Genomic DNA, 13687 nt, shown 5'->3' with positions numbered 1-13687 from the left:
CTATCCTCCTATTCCTGTGCTCACTAGCATGTGGCACCGGGAGTAATCCGGAGAGTACTACCTTTTGAGGTCCTACTTTTTAATCTCTTTGCTAGCTCCCTACAGTCTGCCTGCAGGACCTCATCCCTCTTTCTGCCTATGTTGTTGGTACCGATATGGACAACAACCTCTGGCTGTTCAGCCTCACCCCTCAGTGTCCTACAGCCGCTCAGTGACATCCATGCCATGTTCTTGCCCACTTATTTAGCCTGTCTAGCTCCCCTTGAAGCGTCCTTGCATCCTCCTCACAACTTACATTCCCACCCAGCTTTGTATCATACATCATCAGCAAACTTGGTCCTCTCATCCAAATCATTGATGTAGATTGTGAATCACTGATCCTTGCCAACCCGAAAATGACCCGTTTATTCCTACTCTCTGTTTTCTGTCCGTTAACCAATCCTCAATCCATGCTATTATATTACCCCCAATCCCATGAGCCCTAATTTTGTTTAATAACCTCTTGTGTGACACTTATCGAATGTCTTCTGAAAATCCAAATATATCACATCCACTGGTACCCCCTTAAATATTCTGCTAATTACAACCTCAAAAAACTCTTATCAGATTTGTCAAACACGATTTCCTTGAAATATGCTGCAACATTCAGATTCTAAATTCTATTGGTATTTGAGTTGTTCCCCTATAATTAGATGATTTATTTGTCAATGTTATGGTACCTCATGATTTTCAACAGTAAAACTTGAAGTGAAAGCAAGTTAGCCAACTGCGAATATCGAGTGAGGTCTGTTGTTCAAATGTTATTATATGTATTTCATGTGGCTAACTGTAAGAGGCCATACACTGTTACGAAGCTAATATCTTAATGGGCAGAATATGGGCCTAAGATTTTTGATACTGGTGAGATATGAATCCTCATTAAATAACTTGCTATATTTTGTCAATTTATGAGAGATACAGCAGTTGTATTATGTAACAATCCTGAAGGATTGGACTGTGGCAAAGTGGAGTTGTGGCTTCTCCTACCACTGGAGAAGGGGGAGAGGGAATTTGGGTTACAAGGCAAAATCCAGAAGTTTTTGTAATAGCCGGTGAGAATTAGCAGATGATGAAAGCAGAAATATGCCATGCTGACTTGTATCATTGTTAATCGGCTATTTTTAAATACACATTCCTATATACATAACTGTGAGTGGGGTTTTGTATGGATGACATTGAAGAGCTTTTTACCCAGTACTTGCTTGTGCCTTCACAGCCAGTATTGCTTGGACACAGATGCTCAATCTTATTGAGTCTTCACAGGCCCCAGTGCCAGTCCATCGGTGTTTAGAATGGGCCAATTTGACAGTGGATGTAACAAAATAAAGATGTCATCTAAGACTAATAAGACAGCAACAAGAAGTTTGGCTCAATTGAAACAAATTGTTTACGATTCATTCCTAACTCCTACCTTCTGCAGCTAAAAACTCCTATAAAAGATCAGAAACATAAGGTTAATATTCCCTACTTTAAAGTCACTAATTGTTTGAATGGATTTATCCTCAGTAAACCAAACAGCGTAGAGATGGTAAATCACCTAATTGATCGCTAATAGTTTAAAACACTATTATTTGTGAAGAGGCAGTTGTGTGAATATTGATACCACTATATATTTGCATAGTGCATCGTTTGGAATTTAATACAAAGGAAGTTGCAATGACAGCTGATTAAACAAAGAGGAAATTAGCCACAAATATGTTACTAACAGTGCAAATTTCACCGACGCCAGTTGCATCCCAAAGTGGATTGTAATTTCAAAATGACCAATTCAGAATGCATGTTTACCCACTGACGGCTCTGAATGGCCTAACCACATGAAGAAAATTTTAAACAAAATCTGACTTTGATTATGAAAAGGAATGCCAAAGAAAAGTTAAATGAGGCATGTTGTAATAGATGGCTGAAAATGAGTTACCAAGCTGTAAAGATTACAGATGAAATTACTAAATATCCACATGAAGAGAAAATAATTAGAAGCAGCAAAACGGAATTCAGAAAGGAAGATTGTGCTTGACAAATCAAAGGATTCTTTGGGGATGTGACCGATATGGTGGATGGAGGAAATGCAGTTAAATTGGTGTACATGGATCATCAAGACCAGCCTTTTTTTTATTCGTTCCTAGGATGTGGGCGTCATTGGCAAGGCCAGCATTTATTGCCCATCCCTAATTGCCCTTGAGAAGGTGGTGGTGAGCCATCTTCTTGATCCGCTGCAGTCCGTGGGGTGAAGGTACTCTCACAGTGCTGTTAGGGACGGAGTTCCAGGATTTTGACCTAGAGGCGCATAGAAACATAGAAGATAGGAGCAGGAGTAGGCCATTCGGCCCTTCGAGCCTGCTCCGCCATTCAATGAGATCATGGCTGATCATTCAAATTCAGTACCCTGTCCCTGCCTTCTCCCCATATCCCTTGATCCCTTTAGCCTCAAGAAATATATCCAACCCTTTCTTGAATATATTTAATGAACTGGCCTCCACCGCCCTCTGTGGCAGAGAATTCCACAGGTTCACCACTCTCTGGGTGAAGAAATTCCTCCTCATTTCAGTCCTAAATGTCCTACCCCTTATCCTTAGACTATGACCCCTGGTTCTGGACTCCCCGACCATCGGGAACATCCTTCCAGCATCTAGTCTGTCTAGGCCTGACAGAATTTTATAGGTTTCGATGAGATCCCCTCTCAATCTTCTAAACTCCAGTGAGTATAAGCCCAATCGACACAATCTCTCCTCATACGTCATTCCTGCCATCCCAGGTATCAGCCTGGTGAATCTTCGCTGCACTCCTTCCATGGCAAGAACGTCCTTCCTCAGATAAGGCGACCAAAACTGCACACAATACTCAAGGTGCGGTCTCACCAAGGCCCTGTACAACTGTAGCAAGACATCCTTGTTCATGTACTCGAACCCTCTTGCTACGAAGGCCAACGTACCATTTGCCTTCTTAACCGCCTGCTGCACCTGCATGCTTACCTTCAGCGACTGGTGCACAAGAACACCCAGGTCTCTTTGCACTTCCCCTTCTCCCAATCTATTGCCATTCAAATAATAATGTGCCTTCCTGTTTTTGCCACCAAAGTGGATAACCTCACATTTATCCACATTATAGTGCATTTGCCATGTTTCTGCCCAATCACCTAACCTGTCCAAATCGTAGGAACGGCGATATATTTCCAAGTCAGAATGGTGTGTGATTTGGAGGGGAACTTGCAGCTGATGGTGTTCCCATGCGCCTGCTGCCCTTGTCCTTCTAGGTGGTAGAGGTCGTGAGTTTGGGAGGTGCTGTTGAAGAAGCCTTGGCGAGTTGCTGCAGTGCATCTTGTAGATGGTACATACTGCAGCCACGGTGCGCCAGTGGTGGAGGGAGTGAATGTTTAAGGTGGTAGATGGGGTGCCAATCAAGCGGGCTGCTTTGTCCTGGAGGGTGTTGAGCTTCTTGAGTGTTGTTGGAGCTGCACTCATCCAGGCAAGTGGAGAGTATTCCATCACACTCCTGACTTGTGCCTTGTAGATGGTGGAAAGGCTTTGAGGAGTCAGGAGGTGAGACACTCGCCACAGAATACCCAGCCTCCGACCTGCTCCTATAGCCACAGTATTTATGTGGCTGGTCCAGTTAAGTTTCTGGTCAATGGTGACCCCCCCGCCCCCCCACACCCCAGGATATTGATGTTGGGGGACTCGGCAATGGTAATGCCATTGAATGTCAAGGGGAGGTTGTTGGATGCTCTCTTGTTGGCGATAGTCATTGCCCGGCACTTGTGTGGCGCGATTGTTACTTGCCACTTATCCGCCCAAGCCTGAATGTCGTCCAGGTCTTGCTGCATGCAGGCATAGACTGCTTCATTATCTGAGGAGTTGTGAATGAAAGTGAACACTGTGCAATCATCAGTGAACATCCCCACTTCTGACCTTATGATGTAGATGAAGCAGCTGAAGATGGTTGGGCCTAAGACACTGCCCTGTGGAACTCTTGCAGTGAAGTCCTGGGGCTGAGATGATTGGCCTCCAACAACCACAACCATCTTCCTTTGTGCTAGGTATGACTCCAGCCAGTGGAGAGGCATTCCCAGATTCCCATTGTCTTCAATTTTACTCGGGCTCCTTGCTGCCACACTCGGTCAAATGCTGCCTTGATGTCAAGGGCAGTCACTCTCACCTCACCTCTGGAATTCAGCTCTTTTGTCCATGTTTGGACCAAGGCTGTGATGAGGTCTGGAGCCGAGTGGTCCTGACAGAACCCAAACTGAGCAACAGTGAGCAAAGAATGAAAGACTTGCATTTATATAGCACCTTTCACAACCACCGGACGTCTCAAAGCACTTTATAGCCAACAAAGTACTTTTTGAAGTGGTGTCATTGTTGTAATGTGGGAAACGCAGCAGCCAATGTGTGCACAGCAAGGTCTCACAAATCGCAATGTGATAATGACCAGATAATCTGTTTGTGTTATGTTGGTTGAGGTATAAATATTGGCCAAGACACCGGGGATAACTCCCCTGCTCTTCTTTGAAATAATGCCATGGGATTTTTTACGTCCACCTGAGAGAGCAGACAGGTTTAATGTCTCATCCGAAAGACGGCAGCTCCGACAGTGCAGCAGTCCCTCAGCCCTGCACTGGAGTGTCAGCGTAGCTTTAAGTGTTGGAGTGGGACTTGAACCCACAACCTTCTGACTCAGATGCGAGTATACTATCAACTGAGCCACAGCTGACATTGTTGTTGGTGAGTAAGTGCCGCTTCATAGTACTGTCAACAACACCGTCCACCACTTGCTGATGATTGAGAGTAGACTGATGGAGCGGTAATTGGCCAGATTGGATTTGTCCTGTTTTTTGTGGACAGGACATACCTGGGTAGGTTTCTACATTGTCGGGTAGATGCCAGTGAGTGTTGTAGCTGTACTTGAACAACTTGGCTAGAGGCACGACTTGTTCTGGAGCACAAGTCTTCAGTACAACAGCCAGGATATTGTCAGGGCCCATAGCCTTTGCTGTATCCAGTGTGCTCAGCCATTTCTTGATATCACGTGGAGTGAATCGAATTGGCTGAAGACTGGCTTCAGTGATCGTGGGGACCTCAGGAGGAGGCCGATATGGATCATCCACTCGGCACGTCTGGCTGGTTGCAAACGCTTCAGCCTTGTCTTTTGCACTCGTGTGCTGGGCTCCACCATCATTGAGGATGGGGATATTCATGAAGCCTCATCCTCCTGTCAGTTGTCTAATGGTTCACCAGCAATCACGACTGGATGTGACAGGACTGCAAAGCTTTGATCTGATCCATAGATTGTGGGATTGCTTAGCTCTGTCTATAGCATGCTGCTTCCATTGTTTAGCATGCATGTAGTCCTGTGTTGCAGCTTCCCCAGGTTGGCACCTCATTTTTAGGTGCACCTGGCGCTGCCCCTGGCATGCTCTTCTATACTCCTCATTCTACCAGGGTTGGTTGCCTGGCTTGATGTTAATGGTAGAGTTGAGGCATATGCCAGGCCATGAAGTTACAGATTGTGGTGAAATACAATTCTGTTGCTGATGATGGCCACGCTTGGTGATGGATATTGAAGTCCCCCACCCAGAGTAGATTCTGTGCCCTTGCTATGCTCAGTGCTTCTTCCAAGTGGTGTTCAACATGGAGGAGTACTGATTCATCAGCTGAGGGAGGGTGGTAGGTGGTCATCAGCTGGAGGTTTCCTTGCCCATATTTGACCTGATACCATGAGACTTCATGGGATCCGGAGTCAATGTTGAGCACTCCCGGGGTCACACCCTTCCCACTGTATACCACTGTGCCTCCACCTCTGGTAGGTCTGTTCTGCCGGTGGGCCAGGACATATCCAGGGATGGTGATGGAGGAGACTGGGACATTGGCTGAAAGGTATGATTCTGTGAGTAGAATTATGTCAGGCTGTTGCTTGGCTAGTCTGTGGGACAGCTCTCCCAATTTTGGCACAAGTCCTCAGATGTTGGTGAGGAGGACTTTGCAGGGGCGACTGGGCTGGGTGGGCCGTTGTCGGGTCCATAGCCGGTGCCGAGGCTGATGCAGGGTGGTGCGCCCAGTTTTTTTATTCTTATTGTTTCTTGTAGCGGTTTGTTACAACTGAGTGGCTTGCTGGGCCATTTCAGAGGGCAGTTAAGAATCAACCACATTGCTGTGGGTCTGGAGTCACATATATGCCAGACCAGGTAAGGACAGCAGATTTCCTTCCCTAAAGGACATTAGTGAACCAGATGGATTTTTACAACAATCTGGTAGTTTCATGGTCACCATTACTGATACTAGCTTTTCCTTCCAGATTAATTTTATTAACTGAATTTAAATTCCACAGTTGGTGGGATTTGAACTCGCATCTCCAGATTATTTGTCCAGGCCTCTGGGTTACTAGTCCAGGCCTCTAGATTACTAGTCCAGTAACATAACACTATGCTATTGTTCCCTTACTGGAAACTTTTGGACAGGATTAAGGGCTACGGAATTATGAGAAGGGTAGCAAATTGGATTTAACAACTGGAAAGGAAAGAAGGGAGGAAACAGAGGCCTAGAAATTCAATGGCGGCAAGCCCATTTTTCGGGCACAAAATAGGCACCTAAGCATTCAACGTGGCAGAAAGGGCGCGCTCATTACATGCCGGAAGTGTGCCGCCCGCCATATTGGTAAAGGCAAAAAAGGAGGCATCCAGGGCCAGCTCTTGAAACAGACGTTAGACCCTTGGCAGATGCAAATAGGGGACCTCGTGCCTGTTTGAGGTCCCCTTTGTAAAATTGGGCTGCCCTGACCGGCGCCAGGCCGGCAGCATTCAGGAAAACACGGTCCATGTGTGTTTAACCAACAGTCCTTAAAGGGATGGCTGGAGGACACCACCAAAAAGGTATGTTTTAAAAAAAATATTTAACTGAATGTAGAGCCGGGAAGTGCAGGAGTTCTCCCGGCTCCATTGCAACACTGAAGATCTTTGCTGGCTCCTGCTCAGCCCCCTCAAATTCACCACCCCCCCCCCCCCCACCCCCAGCGATTCCTTTGCACAATCTCTCAGGACCTACCTGAGGGAATTTGCCGCAGCCCGAGATTGAAATACAATTTCTAAGCCAGAGAGTAGGAGTTGATGGCAATTTCTCTGCGTGGATGGAAGTGGATAGCATTGTCCCAGAAGGTTACGTTCTAGAACCACTTCTGTTTAATGTGAAGGCCGATGATTTGGATATTGCACTGGAGGGAGTGGTGTCCAAATTACAGACAATATAAAAATACGAGGCATAGTAAGTAATTCTGAGAACCAAAGGAAGCTGCAAGGGGAATTAACAATATAGTGGAATTAGCAAAATAAGAAGTGGCAGGTTGGAATTCAATTTCAGTAAATGTGAGGTGGTGCCTACTGGTTTAAAAAAAATAAAACTAGTAATTGTACATTGAGGGAAAACTGGGTGATAATGGTAGAGCAGAGGCATTTGGCATTTAGGTTCATAATACATTAATAGCAGCACCCAAAGTGGGTTAGGTCATAAAAAGGTTAATGAAATACTGGGTATTGTGGCATTATAGGAAGGATGTTGAGGCAATGGAGAGGGTGCAGTACAGGTTCAGTATGATGCTGTCTGGCATGAGAAAATACAAATACAGTGAGAAACTTGAAAAATGGAGGCTGTATTTATTAGAACAGAGAAGCTCAGTTTGAGGTGTTTAAAATTATGAATGGTTGGGACGGGGTACAGAGAAGCTCACTGTTTTCAGTGATTGATTGGTCTAGATACAAAATTAAATGTAAGAGATTTAGAACAGAGAGAAGAAGGAGAAACCTTGTTGGACAGAGGGTTGTGAGGCTGTGGAATACATCACCAGAGATAGAGATTCAAGCCGAGACCATGTGAGCGTTTAAGAATAGGTTGGATAGGTGGTTGAAGGAAATAAGAATAAGGGCTATGGGAACAAATGGGCACATGGAATTAGAATTATCGTTCATTTTGAGGATAAACACCAAGACGGACTGTTTGGACTGAACAACCTATTTTCGTGTTGTAATTTCAATGTTTTATATGTCACAAGCTACAAGAGCGAAGAAGTGTCATCTAAATCTCAGGAAAATGTACTTTAGCCTTTAATTCACCCAGCATGTTTTACATTTTTATTTATAAAGCACGTATAGATTTTCCATTCAAGTTTTGCTGTTCTGTTGCAGGTCTTCCATAATGCCCACTGAGTTTTGGCATGTGACTTTGGGTTGTAGAACAAAAACATTTTTTCCCAGTAAGATAACATGCTTGATACGGTCTTACTATCCTTGCTCTTGCCAATATTTAGTCCATTACTACTCATGCCTGTGCAATGCATACTTATTAAGTTGGCATTGTTTACTTTTAATTTTTTTTAAATTCCCTCCACACCTCCTCCAAATTATATTTAGCCACTTGTATCTATGCGTATTCTTTCCTAAATAACCATCCAGCTCTTCAATTGAGACAGGAAATCTGTTCCACATATTTGCGATTAGAAGTTCAGATATTCTCCAGTTTTGCTTGAGGGTTGCCTGCGGAACTTTAAAACTTCGAATGAAAAATTTACTTCTATTTTATTTCTTACTGTCAAATCCTGTGTATATGTTACAGTTTAATGTAGTGGAATTACTTGTTTACATGTACAGTGTCTTTTATGAAACAAAAACTTTTACTTGAATGTGAATTATGATTCAGGTTTTGTGGTAGCATTTCTAAAGCCGAATGTGTATTAAGGTTCTGAAAGGAAATGCTATAAAACAAAAGTGTATTTTAGCTCCCTCCCATCCTCTGTTAATTTTTTTTTTGGGCAGTCAGGTGTCTGACCACAGAAAATCACCATTCTGTTTGAGTTTCCAAATCAAGCTACTGAAAAGTCTGAACTTGCAGAATTTCTGTTAGGCTGATATGCTGTGCTCATCGTCTTCAGGTTGACAGAAGAGTTGGGGACCACCAAATATGTGCAGGGTTGCTACTGGAGTTTTAACTAACTAAATCCAAACCGCTTACCACAACAGAGCACTAGTTAACTTCCTGCTAGTAGGCCAGTAAGACCACCTATCCATTAGGACATTAACTTACAAATCCATCTACATTACATCTACTGCATTCCTCTTATCAATCAATTGGTTACCTCTTCAAAAAAACACGAACACAACTTGCCTTTAACAAATCCATACTGGCTGATTAACTCATGCATTTCTAAATGTTCATTCATTTTATCTGGAGATATGGTTTCTAAGAGTTTTCCCACAACTGATATGATCTATAGTTAACCTGTTTATCCTTCTTTCCGTTCTTGAACAAAGGTGTTACTTTCGCTACTCTCTGGTCCCATGGCACAATTTGCATATTTGAGGATTGAAAAATGTGGTCAGACCCTCTGCAATATCCTTTCTGACACTTCAGTGTAGTACTGAGGGAATGCTGCACTGTCGAAGGTGCTGTCTTTTGGATGAGACGTTAAACTGAGGCCCCGCCTACCCTCTCCGATGGATGTAAAAAATCCCATGCCACTATTCAGAAAAAAATACAGGAGTCCTGGCCAATATTTATCCCTCGACCAACATCACTAAAACAGATTATCTATTCATTAACTCATTGATATTTGTGAGACTATGTTGTGTGCAAATTACCTGCCACATTTCCCTACATTAAAATAGTCGTCGTCGTCGTACGTGTCTTCACACTGTTCCCTTTGGGGAACTGTATGAAGTGGTGGAAGGATTTCTGGCCACGATTAATGCTCCTTCCGTGACCGTAACCATCTTTGTACCAGCCATTAGGGTGGTTAGTCCTATGGCGGGAGGGTTTTACGGGCTCCCACAACCCATACGAGGGGGGGGGGGGGGGCCACCCACACCCACGGACGCAAGTATCCCGCTGGATGTCAACCCAGAATTTAGAGCCGGAGCTCCGACTTCACTTGCCGGGACTGTCTGGAGTGGGGTTCGAAACCCTACGCCTTCTGGCCCAGCGGCGGGGATGCTACCGCTACGCCAAAGGCCCACTCCCATTAAAATAGTGACTACACTTCAAAAGTACTGCTTTGGTTGCAAAGCGCTTTAGGACATTGAGGTTGTGAAAGGCACTAGATAAGTACAAGTCCTTTCTTTACCCCTTCCATATTAGTTTAAATCGTTCCCCCCCACTACTCCGTTTACCCTCGTTGCAAGGACATTGGTGCTGTTTGCTGCAGGTGAAGACCATCCCTTCGGTGTAGGCTTCCCCTGGTTCAGAACCTGGTCCAATGCCTTTCCCTCCTGCACCATAATTTTCTTCCTCTTAACCTATCCTACATGTGGCGCCGATAGTAGTTGGAGATTGGCACACTTCTGATCTTGTTTTTCAATCTCTTGAGCATTTTATGTGATAATCAAGGATGTACGTCAGTTTATTGAATATACTCATTATTACACAAAATTGGGAATAGATTTGTACCACCCAGGGCCAATGTGGTGTGTTAATTAGAGAAAACTTTCAGCACTTTTGCATAGTAATGTAAGCTTGCCAGTATCTGATAATTAGCCAGTTTATATAGTTGGAGCCCTTAAATGATATTTTATATGGCTGCTTCGATATAATTTCTATAACGTTGTTTGGCGACACCCTGTCGGGTCTGATTATCCTTCCAGTGCATGGACTTTTAAACCCTAAGAAAATCTCCCTAACTTCTCCTGTACGTGGCTGCCACAATAGCTCCACCACATGCTGCCTCTTGGTAACTGCCATCTATCACAATTAATAGAGCTGAAATGCTGTTTCTTCATGCACATCACTCTACCAGGAAAACCCCACAACCCTTGTGCACTGAGACGCACAACGTTTGTCTTTGTTTCTTCCCCCCCCCCCACCAAAAAATTAGTAACTAGTGCTAATATCAGATTGAAATTGAAACAGTGTATAATATTTTTATATATATATATATATATATATATAGTATATATTTCAAAAATCATTTTGCCTGTAAAATGGATTAGCACTTTTTAAAATTATGTAGTTATTTAAAAGTAGTTAATTGGCAGAGATAGGGCTGATTAGCAACAGCAAGTTTCATTATTTAGAATGCTCTGAAAATTGCAGCCTAGTATTATAGTCTGCTGGTAAAACCAGCACCGTTTTTTTGTTATTTTTTTCAGTAGTAGTTTTAATTAAATAATATCCTTACAATGACTTAAGAAGTGTCTGTGACTTTAAAGTGCAGCTGTTGTAGTTTAAAATTTGGACACAGTCTGCAAGAATGGAGCCCTGCTGTGGCCTAAAAGTCGGAGTGCATCTTGGCATTCCAAACATTTCCTTACTAGAAGATTACAGCCTGATTTTTGTGAACTTTATTGCTGTGGGCCTCATGACAGCGTTCAGAAACATGCTTGGCATTTTGGTTAAAATAACTCAGATGTGTCAAGCCATTTTGGATAAACTGTTGGTCTTCATTAATGTCTCAATAATTAATGTTGAGACTCAGGATGGAATAATCTTGATTAAGATTACATATCTTTTGGAGGAGTTACAGTAGTATGTACATTCATCTTGGGGCTTTTTTGGAGGATTTTTCTTCACAAATTGCTGCATATTCTGTTTCATGTTGCTCGTTCAAAACTTAGCTCGTATCCCAATAGTACACTAAAGACTAAGTGATAGGTCCCCAAAGATCGTCTGTAGTAAATTATTGTTGGGGCCAGTTAATTGTATTCTTCCACGCATTGCCTCTTTATCAAACAGGTGGGTGGTAATTGAGCTGAGATAATTTGGCTACGAACGAATGGAATGTAAGGTATCAAGATTTATGATTTCCTGTTTATTTCTTCCAGGATTGTTCAGCTTCTGAAGAATATTGTGTTGCTGCTACATTGCTGCCACTGACAACAGCATTTTACCGGGTAAGCCCATGTGATTTCATGCCAGAAATCCCCAGAGCAAACTTACTCTTGTCTGGATTTGATTGCACAAAAAGAGGTCTAGGTACAAAATGTAGCAAGTAGATTTATTAAAAAGAGGCACGTAATCTGCAGGCTATCATATTTGATTCTAGAATAATGTGGCACTTTATAATATGCCAGCATATTTAACACCAAAGCATTTTGGAAAATCGCACTGAGAGAATTATTGTAATGCCTTGGGTAGAAACAGTCTGTGGTTGTGCAGGGAATTCTAGTGTTGACTGAACTTTGCTTTTTTTATATAACACCAAGTTTTATTAAGCATCAATCGGCTATCTGTAACCTTTTAAGCAATGCACAGGAAATAAGATGAGATCTGCTTTAGCTAGCTAATGGCAAAATTAATTAATTAATAATCATATATATGCTACATTTGTACTTCTTGCCATACAGACAATCTAACATAGGATAATTAATAGTATTAGACATAAAAACGTCATAAATGTGAAGTAAACTGCAGCCAATTCACTCATTGCCAATCATTACAGAAAACGGATAGCATGCAGGTTTTTATGTCAGTTTAGTTATGTGGGGGGAAAATCTGTCCACATTTTTTGCAGAGCAAATTCATCAGACCCAATAGTTAAATTACTAGCTTCAGAAACCGTTTCAAATTCAAATGACTGGAATGCCCAGCACTGTTTGTTGGCCCCAGCTGTGGTTAATTTTGTTCGTTCTCTGCCGTTCTGCTTAAGTGGAAGACCCTCACTGGTGTCAAGAATGCCACAAAGGGTAAAAAGGCAAACTAACAACACCTATTTTGCCACCTATTTTGCTTCTCTAAGTGTTCTTCTTTTCCAGCTATAGGGGAGTGACCATTGTGGTGGCCATGGAAAAGGTAACTGTCGTACCTTTCCAGATTAAAAAAAATATGGGGAATTGAGAAAAACAGCAAGGGAAAAGAGAAGCAGAGAAAGAATCCACAGAAACCACTGATTAATAACAGCTTTGTTCAAAGGAAATCAAGCCAAATTTATTTTGCCATAATTAAAATTAGTACTCTATATTTTATTTTGCAAAATTTTTATTTAATTTTGCATACAAGGTGTTTCACTTTTGGGAGTTTTTAAATTGCGTAGTTTTTTTTGTACTTTACAGTTGCATAACATTTACCATTCATTCAGCATACATTTTCATTCTATCTTTTTTAAATAACTTGAAGCGACAGTAACGCTATTGTACAAAAATAAAAACTCATTGAGTTTTGTACCTACGCTGGAATGTTCAGAATGAGTATATTTCTCAAGAATAACAATTTTTTTGTAAATGACTAATGTTGAACATATTGCTACATGAAATGTATAGTAATAAATAATTCATAATTTTTTTAAGAAAGAATAGTTCCCCTTTTAGTTTACAAGTTTTTTTTTCCTTTATCAGCTGCATGCCTGATACACATGGAAACTCATCACCATGTTTAAGAGGTTCTAATTCAAGCTACCTCAGGGTTTCTATTTGCCCAATATGGAGTGTACACTCTCTCTCCCTTTAGGGATGCAACCATTTACCAAGTCCGAAGAGCTCAGATGAAGATTGACAGAGAACCCCCCCCCACCCCCCCCCCCCCCAAGTGTGCACAGGGATACTGCTAGAGTAGCCAAAAGCATCAAAACAAGTAACTAGTTACTGTACTCGGTTGATTACTATGTGCAAAATAGCTGACACATTTGCAGACATAAGTTTTTGCTGCTAAAGGTAATTTATTGTGTACTAGCTGAAGTGCCCGGT

At 42.4% G+C, this 13687-nt stretch overlaps 1 protein-coding gene across 5 annotated transcripts in view; it reads left to right on the top strand.

The window, feature by feature from the left end:
* The window catches only part of sbf2 (SET binding factor 2), a 709984-nt gene that overhangs the window by 501040 nt on the left and 195257 nt on the right, over positions 1-13687 (top strand). For all 5 annotated transcript variants that reach the window (XM_086007986.1, XM_086007985.1, XM_086007989.1 and 2 more), the window contains one exon: positions 11831-11899. In XM_086007986.1, the coding sequence (XP_085864112.1) occupies positions 11831-11899 (69 nt within the window). The remainder of the gene's footprint in view (positions 1-11830; positions 11900-13687) is intronic.

Source organism: Somniosus microcephalus, chromosome 15 (assembly GCF_052327205.1).
Source record: "Somniosus microcephalus isolate GS21.2 chromosome 15, FLI_Smic_1.0, whole genome shotgun sequence".
NCBI lineage: Eukaryota > Metazoa > Chordata > Chondrichthyes > Squaliformes > Somniosidae > Somniosus > Somniosus microcephalus.
The sequence above is the reverse complement of the archived record's forward strand: the minus strand, read 5'-3'. Positions and strand labels throughout refer to the sequence as shown.